The 21,482-nt window shown below is 43.3% G+C and overlaps 1 protein-coding gene across 2 annotated transcripts in view; it reads right to left on the bottom strand.

The window, feature by feature from the left end:
• SUSD4 (sushi domain containing 4) overlaps nucleotides 1-21,482 on the bottom strand; it is a 197,666-nt gene that overhangs the window by 74,470 nt on the left and 101,714 nt on the right. For both annotated transcript variants that reach the window (XM_054993667.1, XM_054993674.1), the window contains one exon: nucleotides 16,149-16,361. In XM_054993667.1, the coding sequence (XP_054849642.1) occupies nucleotides 16,149-16,361 (213 nt within the window). The remainder of the gene's footprint in view (nucleotides 1-16,148; nucleotides 16,362-21,482) is intronic.

The raw sequence follows: 21,482 nt of genomic DNA, 5'->3' as shown, positions 1-21,482 counted from the left end.
ATGAAACATGGGAATTCAGATAATCCACTGCATGTGCTGTTACAGTAGTAGGCCAATACAGCAATATGAAAATGATGGTGGCCCAGGAGAGGGGAGTGGCCACTTCTGGCAACAGAAAAAGCAGTGCGGGTTGAAAAGCACATAGCTGCTGCTACTCTGGGCTCCGTCCCAACAGAAGTCAGTTTGCTCCGCCTGCGCTGGCCTCCACCTTCCTACTCTGGTTCAGCCTGGGCAGGGCTCTCTGGTTTGAACTGAGAGGGGCTTAGGTATGTGTGGAGGAGCTGCTTCTCTTTTAGGCTTCCCCATGCAAAGACTTCCCCATGTGCTAATTTTTAATCTTTATTAAAATTCAACCCTTATATTAATATAAGCATGTGCAAAAAATAAAAAGGGTGTGCTGTGGCATCACCAGTGATGCCACTAATGATGCCAGTATCTTCACTTGAAATTCTCGATTATTTAAGGCATGTGCAGAAGAAAATAAATTCCACAACTGAAAAAATTGTGGAATGCGCTGAAGAATTATACTGAAACCAATTCTAATGATTGGAGATTGACTGCTAAGAAAATCAAGAATAAGTTGAGTGTGAGGAAAAGCCCTAAATATCACTGAGACAACTAGAAGGATACTTTGGCCTTTTCTGCACCAGCGATTTACTCCTCTTTTTGAATGTTCACTCCTTAAGGATCAGATTCATTTTGGCCTCTTAAATTTCTGCACACCACTTATAATCCTTGTGTAGGTGTAGTCTTTTTTGTCTGCACCACTATAAAATAAAGAGGTATGTGGTGAGATGTGGATGTCATGGTTAGTGCCACTGTCAGTTTCCCTGGTGCTATCACCACCATCCCCTGTTCAGGGACGTATGGCCAGGAATACACAGATGAACTTACCTTCATCATCATAGGTGAAGACAGGCACCACCAAGTTGGGGACACCAGAAGCACAGGCCAGTTGGCAGGCAGGGCCCTGGACATCTCAGCTCTGCTGCAGCCAGGCCGAGAAAGCAGGTAGTGGAGAGGCCGCCCAGTGAAAGGAGCACAGCCATGCTATAAAGGCTGTGGAGGCCTCCCAGGCAGCGGTGGTCCTCCCCGCCACTGGAAGGCATGACCTGGCACATGGGATGCTTTCAGGTATGCCGTCATCATCGGCCAGGGCAAGGTTGCCAGAAGCAGCCTCAGCACAGTGAGGTGCGGTGGCTGGAAAGGCCCAGCTAGCCCCACCCTCCAGGACCACTCTGAATGGCTGGAGGGGAGGCCAGGAGCAGGAGAGGGAGCCCATAGAAGCACCCCAATTAGGTCTGCATCCCCTCGGTCAGCAGGAGAGAGAAAGTATAGGTCGGAGCTTGGGGAAGTGGTAATTCACCAGGGTGGAACGTATAAAGGCAGATCTCCTGGGCAGGCTGGAGAGGAAGACACCCGAGCAGCTGAGAGAGAGGACAGCGAGAGAGGGGAAAGCTCCCAGGCCACGTGATGGGGGGAAGGAGGGTGTGAGGGTGCTCCCCCCATCTTCCCCATTTCTGAGGCCATCTAGCAACTTGCCTGAGCCAGCAGGCCAGTCTGTGTATTCCCAGTTGTTATTATGTTATGATGTTACAACATTATGAGGTTACGATGATCAAAGGCCCCTAGCACTAAGATGTTGGCAGTAAGAAAAAAGAGAGAGAAATGAAAGCAAAAAGAAACCCAACATGCTGTGAGTGCAGTGTCGACACACAGTCAACCCAAACACAGAACTTTTTACCCTAAAAGCATAGAAAACTAAAAGAGATCCATGTAACCACAACACAAATTAGCTTTCATTACATTGTTATGACATTTTTTGTGTGAAAAAAAATTAATGGTGTAATAACACCAAAAATTCTGATGATTGAAAAAGCCGACTGAAAACTGCATTGAGAAAAACATCAGTGGAATAAACACAGGCAGAAAATCTGAAGAGAAATCTTAAAAACTCCACATTGAAATCTGAAGGATGCACGGGTTAGAGAAGGTAGAGAAAGATGTGTTTTTCTCCCTTTCTCACAATACAAGAACTCGTGGGCACTCTATGAAATTATTGAGCAGTCGGGTTAGAACAGATAGAAGAAAATACTACTTTACACAAAGGGTGATAAACACATGGAATTCGTTGCCACAGGAGGTGGTGGCAGCTACAAGCATTGCCAGCTTCAAGAGGGGACTGGACAAATATATGGAGCAGAGGTCCATCAGTGGCTATTAGCCACAGGAGATAGATGGTATTCTCTTTGTGGGGAGGTGGTGCTCTGTTGTCTTGGTGCTGGAAGGAAGGCAGTGGGAGGGCTTCTGGTGTCCTGGCCTCACTGACAGTCCTTTAGATGGCACTGGATTTCTAGCCACTGTGTGTGACAGAATGTTGGACTGGATGGGCCACTGGCCTGATCCAACATGGCTTTGCTTATGTTCTTATGTTCTTATTCAGAATTTGGAAGAAAACTTGAAGAGATATGTGGCCCAAAGCAGCAAAAATCCCCCATGCAAAAAAGGCCAACGTTTCACAAGGAGGCTGTACAGATTTGGTGAACGCACTGGGTATTATATCTCCAACATTTTAAAATTCAAATTTGGATTTAGGAAATTGTGTTTAAATCTTTCAAAACAGAGAGGGAACTTGGTCCTTTTTAAAGTCTTTTTTCTGTAACACTGTGGAGAAATAATGTATATTTAAGGAGTTTTTTGTAAATATATCTTTTTAATATGAAGAAGTGTTTCTGTACGTGACATGATCATGAATGGGGAAAAAAAACCGAACAGGCTGTTCAGTGTTCATTCTTGACGATGAACACGAACAGACAAACGGAACTGAACATGTCCTGTTAATGAACATGTTCAGTGTCTGGTGTTCGTCGGTGCCAGAGTGCCCCCCCTAGCACTTAGAGAGCCCATATTCACAGGGAATGTGCAGCAGGCTCTTCTCCAGCCATCACCCAAGTTTGGTCAAGATTGCAGTATGGATCTCGGAGTTATACATTCTCAAATTTGATGCCCCCAGGAAATTCCCATTCAATACAAATGGAGCCACCCTCTCCAGTTCACTTTGGCCCCGTGCAGTGGACCTGAAGGCGGGCTGCCTCCCCTCTCGTGGGTGGGGGTCTGGCCGCTGGCTGGCAGCACCCCGCATGTGCCCACCCACTAGGCCTATGGGCCGTAGGACACTTACATGCTCATGCAGCAAGGTGGTTGATGACTGCGGCCACTGGGCCTGGTGGGCTCAGGGAGGTGGTGGCGGGCCACCTCTCCTCTTGGGGGCGGGGGGGGGGGGTCTGGCTGCTCACCAGCAGCACCCACCATGTGCCCACCTGCAAGGCCTCCTGGAGGGTGCCTTCCGGAAGATATGAAAGGTGGGTGATGTTGTTGGCCACCACAGAACAAAATGACCCAGCCACAATCTGCTAAGAAAATCCTCCAGCAAGACAAGTTGGTGTACGTGGAGGCCTCGTGCACACAAACACACAACATGGAGGGTCAGACACCGATGTACGTTCACCAAATGGGGTACTTCATGGCATCGGGGCCGATAGTGTTGTCCACTCCTCACATGATGTAGTGTCTGGACAAAGCACACCAGTTGGACATGCATGGAGCATTGGACGCCCCTGCAGTGTCGAAGCAGAGGCTGGCTCTGAGATGACCCACCATCCTGCCTTCATGGAAAGGACGTGAGTTGTGGCGGGACTGATTCCCCCTGGTCAGAGGGGAGAGTCGGTGCAATGGGCAGGGGGCACTGTGTTGCACAACCATATGCACAACAGCAGCTGAGCTGGCCCTGTTGCTCAGGGAGAACCAGGAGAAACCAACCACATTCCTGCATACGCAGAAAGGACGGGATGGACGGGATAAGAGAAGTCCCCTAAGGGTCTGGGTGGTTCCACAGAGGGAGAGGGAGAAACAGGGACCATGAAATTGTCAAGGGGGAAAGGGGGACAGGATTGGGAAGACCCCGAATCAGCGGCTGCTGACATCACCCCCCTCCCTGCCGTCATGGAAAGGAGGGGACAGGGCGGTGCAAGTGGTTGGGAAGGGACTCATGGCAGTACCTGAGAGGGAGAGAAGGAAAGAGGGAACACGAACTGGTCAGGTAGAGGGGGAACAAGGGGATCCGACCGCAGCAATGAGCTGTACCTGGAAGATCCTGCGAGAGGGCCTCGAAGACCCCGAATCAGCAGCTGCTGGCATCACCCACCTTCCTGCCATCATGGAAAGGAGGGGACAGGGCAGTGCAAGTAGTTGGGAAGGGACTCATGGCAGTACCTGAGAAGGAGAGAAGGAAAGAGGGAACACGAACTGGTCAGGTAGAGGGGGAACAAGGGTATCTGGCCACGGCAACGAGCCGTACCTGGAAGATCCTGAGACAGGGCCTGGAAGACCCCGAATCAGCGGCTGCTGGCATCAACCACCTCCATGCCATCACGGAAAGGAGGGGACGGGGTGGTGCAAGTGATTGGGAAGGGACTCATGGCAGTACCTGAGAGGGAGAGGTATGGACCGGGAACTGGAAAGCTCCCAAGCGAGAGGTAGTTGGGAGGGGTCGGAGGGGTCCTAGAGAGGGAGAGGAAGAAATAGGGCATCGGCAGCAGCTGCCATCGCACTCTCTTGTTGCCAGGATAAAATGGAGGAGAGGAGAAATATATACGCTGCATTCAGTTTCAAAGGTAAGTATAAACCATGTATTTTTTCTATATGTTGTCCTTTACATAGATTATGCAGTTGCCTGAATCTGGGCAAGATTCACTTTTGGCATTTGAAAAGGTTTTGGCATTTGAAAGGTTTTGGCATTTGAAAAGTATTTTAATTTCTTAATGTAAAATGAAAGAATCATTACACATAATGAGCTGCGTGTTTCCTTGCCTTTTACAGATCCTTTGAACTATCTGGAATAATAATGTTGTGTCTTTGGTAGATGTTTCTTTTTATAGTAACTTTTCATGAACAAACTGGACATCAAATTGCATGATTTGTCAGGAAGATTGAGTCTAATGTTCTTTTTACTGTGACTGCATGGCATTTGACTATCATTCAATTAATGAACTGTATTAATTTAAGTATTAAAACTGGATATATCTTCCAGATGTTTTTCATTATATTGTTTTCAAAATGTTACTGCAATTTGCTTCCTTAGTATTTCCATTGTATTATGGTACTGTTCCATTGCCTTGTGGTACTATTGTCTTAAAGTACCACTGCAATTTAATTTTTTTTGGAAGTATGGACTTTTAAAGGTATTGTTAGTAGAGATCTACTGAAGAATTTGTGTAATATAAGTATTTCTTGGGAAACCATAGCATGTGGGCATTTGTATGTTGTCAATTGGCATATAATTTTGCATTGCAACCTATTTTTGTTATAACTGATACTGCTATTGTGTATCTGTTGGAGCTAGCTTTTATTTTAAGCCTTTTAATTAATATGAAATCTATTTTACATCTCAATATGCACTTAAATTCTCAAGGTAATTAGATCCTTGTGTTTTAGGGATTTGAGAAATACAAGAAATAAATATGCATTATACACACAATAGATCAGAGAAGATATGTGCTGTGAAGTCAATTAACAATACCCTTGCATTCATGACACTTCCCTCAACCTATTTTATTGTCTCTCCCCCTTACTTCTCCAGATCAATTTCATAACTCAGAAAAATAAGTGAATATGAAGTTAAACAGCTCCGACTGGGATGTAAAAGGCTGAATTGGGAGGTAAAGAACTATTGAAAAGATAGAATTTTCAAAAACATCTGTTCCTGAGTAAGGCTGCTTCCACATGCTCCAATTTTGGGGGGGTTTTCCATGTCCCAAAGCTGCGTCTTCCTGATCTGCTTCAAGAACTCACCTTCCACATGCATCGTCCTCTTGAGTGTTTTATGGGTGTTTGTTGTAGAGAAAAAAGGTCCCAAAACAGAAAACATGTTCTTAATCTGTGCACCATCACAAATGACGTTGGCACATTCCTGCCCAACTCCCCCCCTTTTTTTGAGTACATGCAGGATTGCACTATACCGTTGTCCCATCTTTCAGCTTCTGTAGAAACTGGGCATGCGTAATACTCCGCTCTCTACCATTGATTTCCCACTCAAAATTTTAAAAGCTAAAGTGTTTAACAAATATGTGAACAGTAGAGTAGCACAATCGTGCAATTCTATATCCTACTATATAAAAGGCAAACTGTGCTCCCCACCACTTACTCTTTACTCCCATGGAGGTGCAATATGCGGGGATAAGAAGCAAGTTGCAGCAGCAAGGCCCTTCCAAGGTCCCACAGCAGTGTCGGTGGGGCTCCCTGCCACCTCCGCGGGGCCTTGGGAGGGCTGCGCACAAGCCACGTGGTGGCTGAAGGGTCGGAGGAAGAGGCAGCCCCCGCTCTCTTTCCCGATCTCCCCCTTGACTGATGCTGGGGGAGGGGAGGCATGGAGGGAAGTGCTGCTAGGGTCTGTTGTATTTTCCTAAACAATGGGCCTTATTGCTAGTTTAAAATAAAATCAGAAACGGCATTTGCTTCTCAGTGACGTTCCTAGACTGACTCTGACTTCTGAGTGATCCAATGTAGCAAGCACTGCAGTATGATCCCCTTTGTATACATCGTAATAGTGCAAGGACTGTTTAAAAAAGTAAAAAAGGGGGGGATTATACGATCGTGCATGCAAGCCAGATGCATGTGTGGGAGGCGTAATGGTGAGAGGAGGGATTGGAGATTTGTGGGAGGGCACTTCAAAAGTGCAAAAAAGCCTTCACATGCATTGATACGGTAGATAATTGCACAGAAAAAGTGGCATCAAAAATAGACACGGACCAAAACAGGTCTAAAAAAAACCCTTAAAAAACGGGATCAGATTCATGACCTCATTGCACATAGGAAACGATGACGTGTAACCCACCAGAGTTCTGTTGGCAGGCCATCTCATTAAGGATGTGTGGAAGCGACTTAACTTGTGTCCTTTAACACACTCAATTTTTTTCATCAGCACATTGCTTTAGAATCACTTGTCCTTTGAAAATATGTATTTGTTGGAATTATGATGTTTTTTGTTTATGGGATTATCTTTAAAAGTGATACAAAATAATATAAGTCATTTGGAAAGGAATGTGTGCTTTATGTGCAGAAAATCTCAGGTTAAATCCCAGCATCACCACTTAAAAGGATAAGGTAATAAGTGATGTGAAAGATTTTGAGCTGAGAACCAGTTTGGTGTAGTGGTTAAGAGCAGCAGAGCTCTAATCTGGAGAACCAAGTTTGATTCTACATTCCTCCACTTGAAGCCAGCTGGGTGACCTTGGGTCAGTCACAGCTCTTCCAGAGCTCTCTCAGCCCCGCCCACCTCACAGGGTGATTGTCATAATAATAATAACAACACACTTTGAGTGAGCGTTAAGTTGTCCTGAAAGGCAGTAAATAAATCAAAGGTTATTAAATAAATCAATATGTTAATAAGTAAATAAATCAAATGTTAACCCTAAGGAGTTACTGCCAGTCTGCATAGACAATGCTAACCTTGATAGGCCAATGGTCTGACTCAGTATAAGGCAGCATTATGCATGTGTATTTATGGCATATTTTTTAAAATCAATAATGTGTTTTTCTAAATCATATTTATTTTAAATTTAAAATATAATAAGAGTTCAAGGCAGCTGCGATAGCTGGGAAAACACAACTGAGTGCTGTAGCCGTGGCAAAGTCCAGCTCTTGAGTTGGAGGGTGTTAGTTGACTGGATCTTTCCCCATTTTTGCTACCAGTTTGCCACTTGTCCTGAAATGCCTCCCAGAGTATCAAGAAAGCCTTGCAAGTAAAACACACCATAGAATGGAGGGCTGCAGCGACAACGTGGAATCAAGTAAAATTGCCTCTTCGGCTCCTTTGTTTGGGACTTGCAGCAGTGGAAGAGAGAATGAGGCCATTTTACTTGATTCCGTATTGTTGCTAAAAGCCCCGTCCGGTGGCCCAATTTGTTTATGAGGATCTCCTGATCTGCAGAAAGGAGATTTGGGACAATGACTGGCTGTTTGAAACAGAGGAAGGTGGACCAAGAACTGCTCCACCAAAACTTTTCATTAACTTTTTTGGTGGAACAACACACTGTCTTTTCCAGATGTGAATGCATGTTTGTGGGCACAGGCAAGAGCAAGTTTACAGAAGCAGCAGCTACAGCGGCTTTGATTTCTGCCAGTCTCAGCATGTACACTTTCTGCTGTTAAGGGGGAAACAGAAAGGGAGCATACATGTATGCAATTTCATGGCTAGTAGCATAGGAAACAGCATTTGGACTGCTAACTCTGGGTTGAGAAATTCCTGGAGATTTAGGGGTGGAGCCTTTTGAAAGCAGAGTTTGGAGAGTGAAGGAAGCTCAGCAGGGATTTTGTAGAATCTGTCCTCCAAAGCTGACATTTTCTGCAGGACAACTGTTCTCTGTAGTCTGGAGATCAATTGTGATACTAGGAGGAATCCAGGCCCCTCCTGGAGGTTGGCAATCTCACATAGCAGAGAATTTGCTTTATCTTCTGAGCAGGGAGGTGGGGACAGTGCCTGCTCACAAAGAGAGTAAGACTACATCTGTTCACCTGAAGTCAGTTTTGACCTCGTACAGATAATAAAGCATGGGTCTAATTGCAAGATTAGAACATACACCACTTGGAACTACATCTGATATTTGGGCTCCAATTATAAAAAATAGATACTATCTCAGAGAGATGGGTTAGTATGTTGCTGTACCCTTTCAATTATTTGACAGTACAGCACAGGTCCCCGATGTGGTGCCTGTGGACTCTGTGGCACCTTTCTTGCTGCTTGCCAAGTGTTTTGAGAAAGTGGATGGGGCTCTTGCCTGGCACGGCTTCTGGTTGGCCACTGGAGATCTGATTGTGTGTGCAAAATATTAAAATAATATTGTTTCAGGGACAGCTGCTACCATGGTGTCTGTTTTATTCTCTCTCGTGCTTCTTCCTCTTCCCCAGTTTGAATTTTAAATATTACCTCTCTTCTCCCCTGCACCTTGGCTTCCATCTCCTGCAGTAGCCACTTTGTGGTAGGCTCCACCTTCCATAGCAGCTGTTTTGTGGTTGTGCCACTCCTGTGTCAGAATTACGAAGGTGCCCATAGGCTGAAAAGTGTTAGAGGCCCCTGCAGCAGAGGATACCCAGGAAAAAGTAAAAATGTGTTTACAACTAATTCATTAAGAAAAAAGTATTTTAAACTGGCAGTGAAACAATACCAGACCAAACCCAAAAGAGCCCTTTTTACAAGACTGCCACAGTAGAAGACGCTATTTGACTTCTAGGAAGTATCCATTCTAGTCATAAGAAAGGAGACTCAGCTTTCCCATAAATCACCACTTTTCTTCTATTTTACCACCAAAATGTGTTAACTTAAGAAAAAAACAAAAATGAAATCAAAGTTAAAACCTGCCATGTACACTCCAGAGCAGAAGTAATCTCCAAAATTACTTCTATTCAGCTTGTAATAATGGTTCACAGGGCTTTTTTTGAGGGGGAATGCCCCAGAACAATGTTCTGGCAGCTCTGGAATCTGCCCACGTGATTCCTTCCCCCCTTTGGCCCCACAGGCTCTGCAGAGGAAGCTGCTTTGAGTTCATTCTGCTTTCTTTTCATTCCTCTCTCTCTCTCTCTCTCTCTCTCTCTCTCTCTCTCTCTCTCTCTCTCTCTGTATGAATGAGTGAGTGAGTGAGTGAGTGAGTGAGTGAGTGAGTGAGTGAGAAAGAGTGTGTGTGTGTGTGTGAGACAGAGAGAGTGAGAGCGAGAGAGAGCACAAGCAGACGCTGTTTGGGCCTGGTGCAGGCTCTGCAGAGGAGGTTAAGCTGCTTTGAGTTCATTCTGATTTCTTTTCATTCCTCTGTGAGTGAGTGAGTGAGTGAGTGAGTGAGTGAGTGAGTGAGTGAGAGTGAGTGAGTGAGTGAGTGAGTGAGTGAGTGAGTGAGTGAGTGAGTGAGTGAGTGAGTGAATGAGAGAGAGCGCAAGCAGAGCTGCTGGGGGCGGCTCTCCAGAGGAGGCAAAGCTGCTTTGAATTCATTCTGCTTTCTTTTCAGGGGGTGGGGCTGTGTGTGTGTGTGTATGCTGCTTTGAGTTCATTCTGCTTTCTTTTCAGGGGTGGGGCTGTGTGTGCATGTGTGTGCTGCTTTCATTCTGCTTTCCTTTCATGGGGGGTGGGAGCTCTGTGTGTGTGTGTGTGCTGCTTTGAGTTCATTCTGCTTTCTTTTCATGGGGGTGTGGGGGCTGTGGGGGGCTGTGTCTGTGTGTGCTGCTTGCTTTCTTTTCATGGGGGTGGGTGGGGCTGCGCATGTATATATGTGTATGTGTTGCTTTCATTTTTTTGTTGACTGATGTTGACATTGTTATGGTTCCCACAGCTTTTGAATGCAGATTGGTTCTGGGTTAGTTCAATATATCAGTTATGATTATTTGTATTCCTTAAAATATCAGTTATGGTTATTCCAATTTTATGCTAGGAATGGATAGCTGTGTCCAAGTCACAGAAGGCTTTCATCAATATATTCAACAGCATATAGGTGTTCTTAATAGCTGTAACTCAAATGGTTCTCCCCACCCTCAGCTGATTAACATCACTGAAATTGCAGTGGACATATGGGTGTTAAGGAAGTTTTTATGAGTATTGTTCGTCTCAGACATTGGAATATTTATGAGCATTGCACAATATCACAACAGCTTAGGCATTGGTAAGATAGAGTTGGCAGACAACAAAAAAAAGCCATTTTAAACTAAGTATAAATCTAATGCAGCTAAAGTTGAGTGTCTTCTTTTGAATTGCTCCAGTAAAGCAAAACCCTCTCTGAAAATTTGAAAATTCAATATTCATTAGATTAAGAATTTCAGACTCTGTGGAATTTTGAGAAAGAATTTTGGATTTTTTTTTCTATGCGGGCAGAGGGAATCTGTTAGAATTTAGATTTGTGAGATGGGTTTTGGATTTTTAGTGGCCCCCTCCTTCTTGCATATTTTAAAATATGATTCCAAAGAAATGAAATGTTTGGGAAAGGGAATGGAAGATTTCACTTTTTGTAGAGGATACAGAAAGGAAAAAACCCTTTCTCATAATAGTGTAATTTTCCAAGCTTACTAACATTTATCTCGTTGTAATGCACTGTGCTGGGTTCCGGAAAGCGGCATCACTTCTGGGAGCGGTGTCACTTTTGGGAGTGACGTCACTTTCAGGAGTGACATCATCATCACTTACAAAGAAATAACTAAAATTGAAGCAGCTAAACTTAGAATAAAGACGCAAGAGGAACTATCACCTAATTACGATTGGTTCCAGTATAGACAGATCAGAGACTTGTATAACTCGGACTCTGTAAAGGGAGGTATACGATTAGAGAATTCGGAACTAGAGCAGACCCTTCTTAAAGAGGACAAGAAAAGAATATCCAAGGTATACCAAGTACTGTTGAAATGGTATACCGAGGATGAGACGGTTAAAACACAAATGGTGAAATGGGCTATAAATTTCAACAAAGAAATAACAATGGAGGCATGGGAATACTTGTGGAAGACTACAATAAAGACAACGACATGTACTAGCATTAAAGAGAACATTTACAAAATGATCTATCGTTGGTACATGACACCAAAGAAGATTGCGCTAGGGAATTTGAACACTTCTAATAAATGCTGGAAATGCAAGAAGCACGAGGGCTCCCTCTATCATATGTGGTGGTCGTGTGAGGTAGCTAGGCAGTACTGGGGGGAAATAATAAGAGAAATGAGTGAAATTTTACAGTTTCAAATCAATAAGAATCCAGAACTCCTGCTACTGAACTTGGGAATGGAGGGAATTCCAGCCCATCATAGGACGCTGATATTTTACATGACGGCAGCAGCTAGACTTTTATATGCGCAAAAATGGAAAGTACAAGAAGTGCCAACTATCGAAGATTGGATTTATAAATTGCTGCACATGGCCGAAATGGACAAGATGACAAGAAAACTGAGAAATCTGGACTCAGGGCAGTTTAACACAGACTGGGAGAAGCTGAAAAAATATCTGGAGAAGAAATGGGAGGTGGGAGGAAAACTGTGGCAGTTTGAGAACTACTGAAGTATAATAAAATGTAGAGGGGGGTGACTTTACCGGGGGGAGAAGAGATAAATGTGAATTTATAAGCAGTTAGATTAACAGATTAACATATATATAGATATATATAGGCTATACATATAGGCTAATAAACAGAATATTGATAGAAAATAATCAACTATAAGGACTAAATATAAGGACTGAGTAACCAATAATATTTTCTTTCTTTGATAAGATGTGTACAATGCACCAAACTGAATGTCTGAAGGTATAGATGAGTTAAATTGATTGACTATGTGATGATAGTTATATAGAATTATTATAAAAAGATAGAATGAGCAATATATAGAGAATAAGTCAAATTGTTTGATTTAAATGAATGTAAGATTTATATGGTTCATGATATATAGAAGGATTTAAAATTGGAGAATGGGATAAATTGTTTATCTAAGATGGAAACAAAGACTTACAGTTTGGGTATATAATATTAAAAATAGTTAAGGATGTACTGCTTAGAATAATGGAGAATATATATTTGTTTTAGATAGAGGAACTTAATAGAAGTAAGGGAAAAGGGACAAAGGGTTGGAAAACTGTTGGAAGTCAATAAGGGGGGGAAAGGGAGGGGGTTAGAAATGGAAAACTGGGGTAAATTGAATGTAAATGTAAAAATAACGGATTCTAACCCAATAAAAATTTTTTCAAAAAAAAAAAAAAGGAGTGACATCATCATGCATTTCCAAATGCGTGTGCACATGCTTCATGCACACATATATGGTAATAGAGAGTTCCACCACCTCTTTTCCCAGAAAAAAAGCCTGGATGGTTCAAAAATATAATTTGAAATATTTAGTTTCTACTAGTTGAATCACAGCTTTTACTTCATCTCCCCTCCTCAACTGACCCAAATATTTATAAGCTTCCACATGAATTTGTGGTCATTCCACATACAGCATGTTGGGCTCCCAGGGCTTTCATCTTTAATTCAAAACAACTCCCCTACCACCACAAACAGCCCACTCCTTTTGCTCCTGCTTGCAGGGGAAATGATGAAGCAACTGCTGGCAAGAATCTATGCTCTGCTGGATGCTCTGCCTGCAACCAGTCCATAGAACTAATGGCTAAACTCCATTTTTCTCCCCATCTTTCAATACTTTAACAGCATTTTTATTTTACAGCTGTGCTATGGATCAGATGTTAAGGGGGAATTGCTGAGCAGCAGGGGGTGGGACAAGATTCTCAATGTCTCATCACTTATATTCCAGCACAACAAAGGTGAAGTGGGCAGGACAGTGACAGTAGAGAGTGGCATGGGGACACGGTGTGTAGATGCTGTCCTATGCACCTCTAACCTACTCATCTCTTGCTTCCACAGCAGGGGAAGGGGCTACTTTTCCTGCCTCAGTAGAGAAGCAGCCACAGAAGAAGTTTGTCCTGGACTTCTTTAAACAATTGCTGCATGATTCACAATTGCCTTGCATGCATTAAGATATGAATTTCTGTAAGAGTAAATCATAGAATCATAGAATCATAGAGTTGGAAGGGGCCATACAAACCATCTAGTCCAACCCCCTGCCCAGTGCAGGATCAGCCTAAAGCATCTCTGATAAGTATTCATCCAGCCTCTTCTTGAAAACTGCTAGTGAGGGGGAGCTCACCACCTCCCTAGGCAGCTGATTCCACTTTTGAACTACTCTGACGGTGAAAAAGTTTTTCCTAATATCCAGTTGGTATCTTTGTGCATGTAGTTTTAGCCCATTGCTTCGCGTCCTACCCTCTGCTGCCAACTGGAACAGCTCCCTGCTCTCCTCCAAATGACAGCCTTTCAAATATTTAAAGAGAGCAATCATGTCCCCCCTCAACCTCCTCTTCTCCAAACTAAACATTCCCAAGGCCCTCAGCCTTTCCTCGTAGGGCTCAGTCTCCAGACCCCTGATCATCCTCGTCGCTCTCCTCTGCACCCTCTCGATTTTGTCCACATCCTTTTTGAAGTGAGGCCTCCAGAACTGCACACAGTACTCCAGGTGTGGCCTGACCAAGGTAGTATAGAGAGGGGCTATGACCTCCTGCGATTTCGATGCTATGGCCCCTTTGATACAACCCAGGATTGAATTAGCCTTTTTTGCCACCGCATCACACTGACTGCTCATATTCAGTTTACAGTCCACTCTTACCCCAAGATCCCTTTCACATATACTACTGCCCAGAAGTGTATCCCCCATCCAGTATTTGTGCTTCTCATTTTTGTGGCCCAGATGTAATACTGTGCGCTTGTCTTTGTTGAATTGCATCCTATTCACAGCTGCCCACTTCTCCAGAGTATTCAGGTCTTGTTGAATTTTAATTCTATCTTCTTGGGTGTTTGCTACCCCTCCCAATTTGGTATCATCAGCAAATTTAATGAGCAGCCCTTCCACTCCTTCATCCAGATCATTGATAAAAATATTGAAAAGTACCGGGCCCAAAACCGAGCCCTGCGGCACCCCACTGGACACCTCCCTCCAATCTGATGAAACGCCGTTGACCACCACTCTTTGAGTGCGGTCCTCCAACCAGTTCCCTATCCACCGAACTGTCCTATAGTCTACTCCACAGTCTTCCAGTTTGCCCATCAGAATGTCATGGGGGACCTTATCAAAAGCTTTACTGAAATCCAGATAAATCACGTCAACAGAGTTCCCCCGATCCAGCAAGCTGGTCACTCGATCAAAGAAGGAAATCAGGTTGGTCTGGCAGGATCTGTTAGGAACAAAACCATGCTGACTTCCCCGGATCACTGAGCGGTCCTTCAGATGCTTACAGATTGATCCCTTTAAAATGTCACTACTGATAACCTGCCATTCAATCTTTAATCATCAGCATTGAAAATCTCTTTGAAAAGATATTTTATTGCCTTGTTCAGTGAAGATGACTTATAAAAATAATAATTCTACACTTCCAATGAAGCCAAGAACATCTCTATTGCAGCTACAGCATTAGGAAGAACCATAAATTATTATGGCACTTGATGACTCAGGTTGGGGTTGGTGGTGGAGGTTCCATTTCCCTTCCCCCAAATTTTGAAGGACCATATGCTCAAGCTTATATAATTTGGCATAAACCCTGTAAATATTCGTTCCAATAGCCTACCCAACGCTATTAAAATATATGGGAAGGCAATTCTCCCAACAAAATGGTACCTGAACGTCTTCAAATGTGTGAGTATGCATTCATACACATGATAAATGCAGTTTGCACTTTCATGTTTTTGATTACAACGACACTGCAGAACAAACATCTAGTGAAACAATAAAGACCTGTAATTTGAGTGCACTTAGTTTACTAAATTGTGAAAGTTTTTTAGACACAGATTTTGCCAAAACCAATGTGAATAATTAACCCCACTTCTATCAAACATCCCAGAAAATGAAACACATATCAGAAACCTAAACAAATTACATATTTAAAAAATAAGTTATTTTAAGCCCATGAATGTCTTTCTAATGAAAAGTTCTTCTGAAAGCTACTGCATTTATAATTTATTTGCCATTTTTTCATCCTCAAATAAATAATGTACAACATCCGAGAAATACATAAACTGATTTAAAACTCATAATAGCATATACCTTTATTATTACAAACACTTGTCCAATAAAATAGACCATTAAAGTTCTGGAAAGAACAGTTGACATAGCAGTGATTAAATACAGTCAATATTTAGTAGTACTTGTTGACCTGTATTAAAATTCTTGAAAACATTTCCTGTGACAATCTTCTTCTCTACTACCATCACCCAGCATAAAAATATATGAAATTAGCAGGCAGACAATGCTCTTTAGATGCAATCTATAACTTCAGCAAGGCCTTGCAAATGATGCCTAAGAACTAACAACTCAGAATGCAACTGGTCAAAAATCTTGTATTTATTACTAACACTAAGACACATGTGTTTCTGCTCATAAGATAAAGTTTTACATATCTCTATTTGTATGCATGTATGTGTATATCAGAAATAAAAACACAGTTTAGTATGATCCTATAAATTGGAAACATACTCATGATACAAATCTGGGGTTATTGCACAAGAAGTTTGTTATCAATAAATATGACTTACCTTCTTCTAGGCACACAGGTTTATCACTTGGCTTCCAGCTTAGAGAGCCGTTAAAATGTCTCACACAAAGTTTTTTAGGTGGACCCTTAAGCCTGTATCCTTCTTGGCAATGGAACCGAACTACTGAACTTTCAAAGAAAACACCTGCACCAGGCATCTTATATCCATGTTCTGGGAATCCAGGATCAGCACAAGCATGGAGGACATCAAAACCTACAACAAAGATATTTAAAAAAATATGTTAGTTCAAATGAATCAGGTGCCAAATTAAGGTGGGTGCAGGGCCGGATCGAGGGGGGCAGGGGGGTAGTCTGCCCCCGGCACCACCAGGGAGGGTGCACTGGGAGCAGCTGCCAGCTGCCAGAGGGTGCAGGCAGCAGCGCAGGCAACCTCGCAGCCCCCCACACTGCCTTTTGCCTGCCCCACAGGACAGGGGCGGCTGGCTTGCGGCGCACCCCCTGTCCTGCAGGGCATGCAAAAGGCAGCACGGAGGGCTGCGGGGCCACCCACGCCATTCGCCTGCCCCACAGGACAGGGGGCGGCCGGCCTCCCCCTGTCCTGTGGGGCAGGTTAATGGCACAGGTAGCTGCGCTGCCTTTTGCCTGCCCTGCAGGGCAGGGAGTGCGTGGCAAGCCAGCTGCCCCCTGTCCTGCGGGGCAGGCGAAAGCAGCGCGGGGGGCTGCGAGGCCATCCGCGCCATTTGCCTGCAGGGAGGTGAATGACGTGGGCGGCTTCCCAGCCCCGCACACTGCCCCTGCCGTTCCACCTTGCATGATGATGTCACCGAAGTGACGTCATAACGGGGAGTGCACATGTGCTGTGCACACGCGCGAGGTGGTCAGCCTAGGGTTGCCCCGGGCGTGGGCGACCCTAGATCCGGTGCTGGGTGGGTGAAATGTTATTGTTATGTTAAGCTTCAGAAAGGGACGGGTCACATTCTCTCTGCCAATAAGCACACTCATGGTAAGCCTGCCATGAGAGTTAAAACTGAGTGCTGCTGGGTATTCAAAGATCAAACAACAAACAAAACCTCTAGCACCTTTGGTGGAAACAGTGGATCATTAAAATAAATGAATAAATGTTTGGAGCTCTCATGCTGGGACTCCAATTCAGAATGGCACTGCAGAGCAGACCGTGTTCCCAGCACCATTTCCCCCAATGTGAAACAGGCAAATCTATATGTGCTTTGTATGTTTCCTCCCACAAGGCAAGTAGCACTCGAAAGAGTTGTTTCAGGTCAGGAAAACTTAGATCCTCTCCTCCCCTGTGCTGCAATTCCTATTCTTACTGGTGTCCTACTTGCTACTTTACATACACACACATTTGGGAGTTCTAGATGAAGAGTTCTTAATGTTACAAACAAAGGACAGTTTAGGTAGCAAGTCAGGACACATTTTAGAGGATGGCAAATTTCACAAATTTGGCACCCTGGGCTATAAATGAAAATAAATAAAAATAAAGTACTCATGCATAACATGCCCTAATCTGATCCCATGATACCAATGATGGGGTGGGTAATGGTGCCTTCAAATGAGTTCCTTTATACCACCTGATCCTAATTAACAAGGGATTTTATAATTAGGATCAGGTGTTCCTCATACTGAGGAGAAAATAATGCATGCTATGCTTGGTTTCTTCATAGCATTCTTCCCATCTTTGTGAGATAGCACTCTTTGGATGAGAAAGACCCTATACATTTGCTAAAATGATTATCTATGTTTATTACAGAACTTTGGATGGAAGCTTTTTCCAGATTCTGTTCTGCTTCTGAGGAAAAATATTACACAATTCTCCAACAAATTAGTCTACTGTACATATGGCTTTTCTGAGGCTTCCAAGATAGGGTGTATGTGCATTGTATATATACATTATATAGCAGTTACTAGAGGTAGAACACATGGGCACAACATACAACATATTATATATGATGCATACTCTCATAACTCAGTGCATGAAGCCAACACACTGTTATCCTGCCATCAGCTCAGATAGCTTTTGATACTGTTTTACAAATATTCTGTAACTCTGGGGAAGAGCCACAGTTTAGAGTTAGAGCATCTGCTTTGCAGACAGAAGGTCATTGCAGACAGATGCAGTCCTCAAATTAAAAGGTAAGGTAGCAGGTGATGTGAAAGACCTCTTCCTTAGACTATGGACAGCTGATGCTCACAATGGCTCTAGGATGCACATACACAATACTTATGTTCACCTGGTATCTTGAAAAAACTATTACCTATGCACTCTGGACTGGACTGGAGTGCTATTACCCTAGCACTCCAGTCCAGGGCTCCATATGATGGGAGTTTCATTTCCTGACAAAAACAGGTTTCTATCTGATGATTTCTTCAAAGCTCTAAAGACACAGTGATACCTACATTTTAGCAACTTAAGGCAATTCTAGACCCACTTCCTTGTTTAATTCAAAGAAGTTAGTATCACAACTCTGTCATATATTTATTACCAATGTAAACAAAGCAAGGGAACTGAAGTGACATCTAAACATCCCTTTCTTGTTCAGCTTCAGGAGGTTTCAATGTATATAGTTCTTTTCCTAGGAATACTGTATTCAGATAATATATAGGTCTTTCTAGAAGTCCAGAGCTTTTGAGTTAACTCCAGGCAAAAAGAAAATATTAAATTAGGAATACACACTCAAATGGTTGTTGTGGATTTTCTGGGCTGTATAGTCATGGTCTTGGCATTGTAGTTCCTGACGTTTCGCCAGCAGCTGTGGCTGGCATCTTCAGAGCTGTAGCACCAAAAGACAGAGATCTCTCAGTGTCACAGTGTGGAGAAGATGTTGGCAGGTAATTTATATCTACTCAGGAAAGTGGGTTTGGGCTGAGTCATCCTGTAGGAGTTTCCCAGGGTGTGGAATGCTAATGGAGGGAGGCGTCACTGTATCCTGAGGAGGTTTTTTTGCATATGGATTGGTGCTTGATATGCTAATCTTCTCTGCAGGGCTATTGTGGGATGTGGAGTATTTCGTTAGCCTGAAACTCAATCCACAGGACATACTCATCAGTTTTGATGTTGTATCCCTGTTTACCAAGGTTCCGGTAAAAGACACAATCGCACTTATTAATCAGATTTTTCCAGAGGATGTAACAGCCTTATTCCACCATTGTCTGACAACCAGTTACTTCCAATGGGATAACGAATTCTATGAACAGATGGATGGGGTGGCCATGGGAAGCCCTCTCAGCTCAGTTATAGCAAACTTCTACATAGAACATTTTGAAAAAACAGCTCTAGAATCAGCACCCCACAAACCTACAGTCTGGTTCCGGTTCGTGAATGATACCTTTATCATTTGGAGCCATGGTGAGGAAGAATTGATGGAGTTTTTAAACCACCTCAACAATATCCACCTGAACATACAATTCACCATGGAGAAAGAAACCGAGGGTAAACTTCCATTTCTAGATACCTTGGTCATCCGCAAAGCAAACTTTCAGTTAGGTCACAAGGTCTACAGGAAACCAACTCACATGGATCGGTACTTACACAAAAACTCCAATCACCACCCTCGACAAAAAAGAGGCATAATAAAAACATTAGTAGACCGTGCAAGATGGATATGTGAACCGCACTTTCTCAACGAGGAAATTAATCATCTAAACCACGCACTTCAAGCACTCCAGAAATAAAATCAGAAGAGTGAGTAAACCAAGGACAAATCAGAGGTGGAGCTCCACTACAAAACATGGTGGACGCTTCCTTCTGAGGCTCCAGGCCCTTCCTGTGCCTTAATCAGCTCACCTGGCTTCAAAATACCCAAAAGCGATGGGAAAAGCAGGAGCAAGCAGAGCAAAAAACCCCCCAGCACAATCAGCCTCTGTAAAAAGCTTTTTTGCTCCAGAAGACCTGAAAAACAGCAAGGAGTCTCAGGCTGGTAAGAGCCCTAAAATGGCCGACGCGAAGCATAGCAATAACTACCTAACCAAGCAAGATCTAACAGACTCTTTAAAAGCCCTTGAAAGTAGTATTATTTCAACAATTACTACAACTCTGGTTGAAAAAGTAAATGCTAGCTTGGAACCTATTATTAAGCAGCTTGCAGACATCCAGGGCTTTCTCTCTTCAGTAACAGAGACTGCTGAGACAGCCTTAGAACTTGGGCTTACACTACAAGAGGAAACAAGGCAAATTCAGATAGCAGAAGATATGCTATCTGCCAAAGTAATGGAACTTGAAATGAAACTTAAAGCTAAAAACCTTAAGATTAGAGGCGTCCCAGAGAAGGAGGAAGCTAACTTAGACCTTGCCATATTTATCTCCACGTGGCTGGCATCAGCTATACAGCTTGAAGAGGGGATCGCCCCTAGTATTGATCTAGCCTACAGACTAGGCCCCATGAACCCAAATAAAGCTCGTTCTCCAAGAGATATCTTAGTGTCTTTTCGCGACTATAGAACAAAAGAGAAGATTCTTTTAGAAGCTCGTAAAAGGGGCCATTTGCTCTACAAGGATAAAGAAATACATGTCTACCAAGACTTACCAGCTGGAATACTACAAATGCGACATGATTTGAAACCAATCACCAACATCCTCTCAAAAGCCCATGTAAAATATAGATGGACTGGCTCCATGGCAAAACTTTCTGTGCTGCATAATGGGACTCTACACTATGCTGAAAATCTTGATGGCCACGCTCTTCTGGAGAGCCTGGGCTTGAGTACACTATCTGAGGCCCCTACCAAGCTACCAACAAAAGACTCAAAAATTCCTAGAATGCTAGATAAATGGAAACAAGTCTCACCTCAATCACTCTCCAAACGCTGATTCCTTTATCTTGGATGCTGTCTTTATAAGGGTACAATATTAACCTGAATACCTCCATCGGCTGATTGTGGGCCGGGAACAGAAAGGGTTTGAAGTCCTCGGGAGACTTCCCTCTATTCTACTTTATTTTGTTTGTTTGTTTTTTCTTCTAAACCCCCCGGGAGTAAGGGCCATGCACCCTTTGAAATTGTCCTTCAGTGTTCAACTGAAGCCAGGGTGGTGTTTTTTTAATTTGATGTTCTGGTTTATTCTTGTTATTTTTCTTTTCCAGTGGTTGCACAATACCAACCACGTAAACAAAAGGGGAGAGGAATTAAGGGAGTAAGAGTGTTCTTTACAAGATTAGTTAATTTTTTTTGTTTTACTTTGGTTAAGGGTGGGTAAAATTGGGAGTTGGGGAAACTGTTTGTTTTATTGTTGGCTTGTAAATAGTTATGATGCGGAAAGGGGACTGTTGAAAGTTCTTACTTGGGAGAGAGGGATTGGGAAATGTTTTTTTTCTAATTTGTTACTGGTACTACTGACAAGTCCACAAGACAGAAATCTTGA

The sequence above is a fragment of the Eublepharis macularius genome, chromosome 1 (assembly GCF_028583425.1).
Source record: "Eublepharis macularius isolate TG4126 chromosome 1, MPM_Emac_v1.0, whole genome shotgun sequence".
Classification (NCBI taxonomy): Eukaryota; Metazoa; Chordata; class Lepidosauria; order Squamata; family Eublepharidae; genus Eublepharis; species Eublepharis macularius.
The sequence above is the reverse complement of the archived record's forward strand: the minus strand, read 5'-3'. Positions and strand labels throughout refer to the sequence as shown.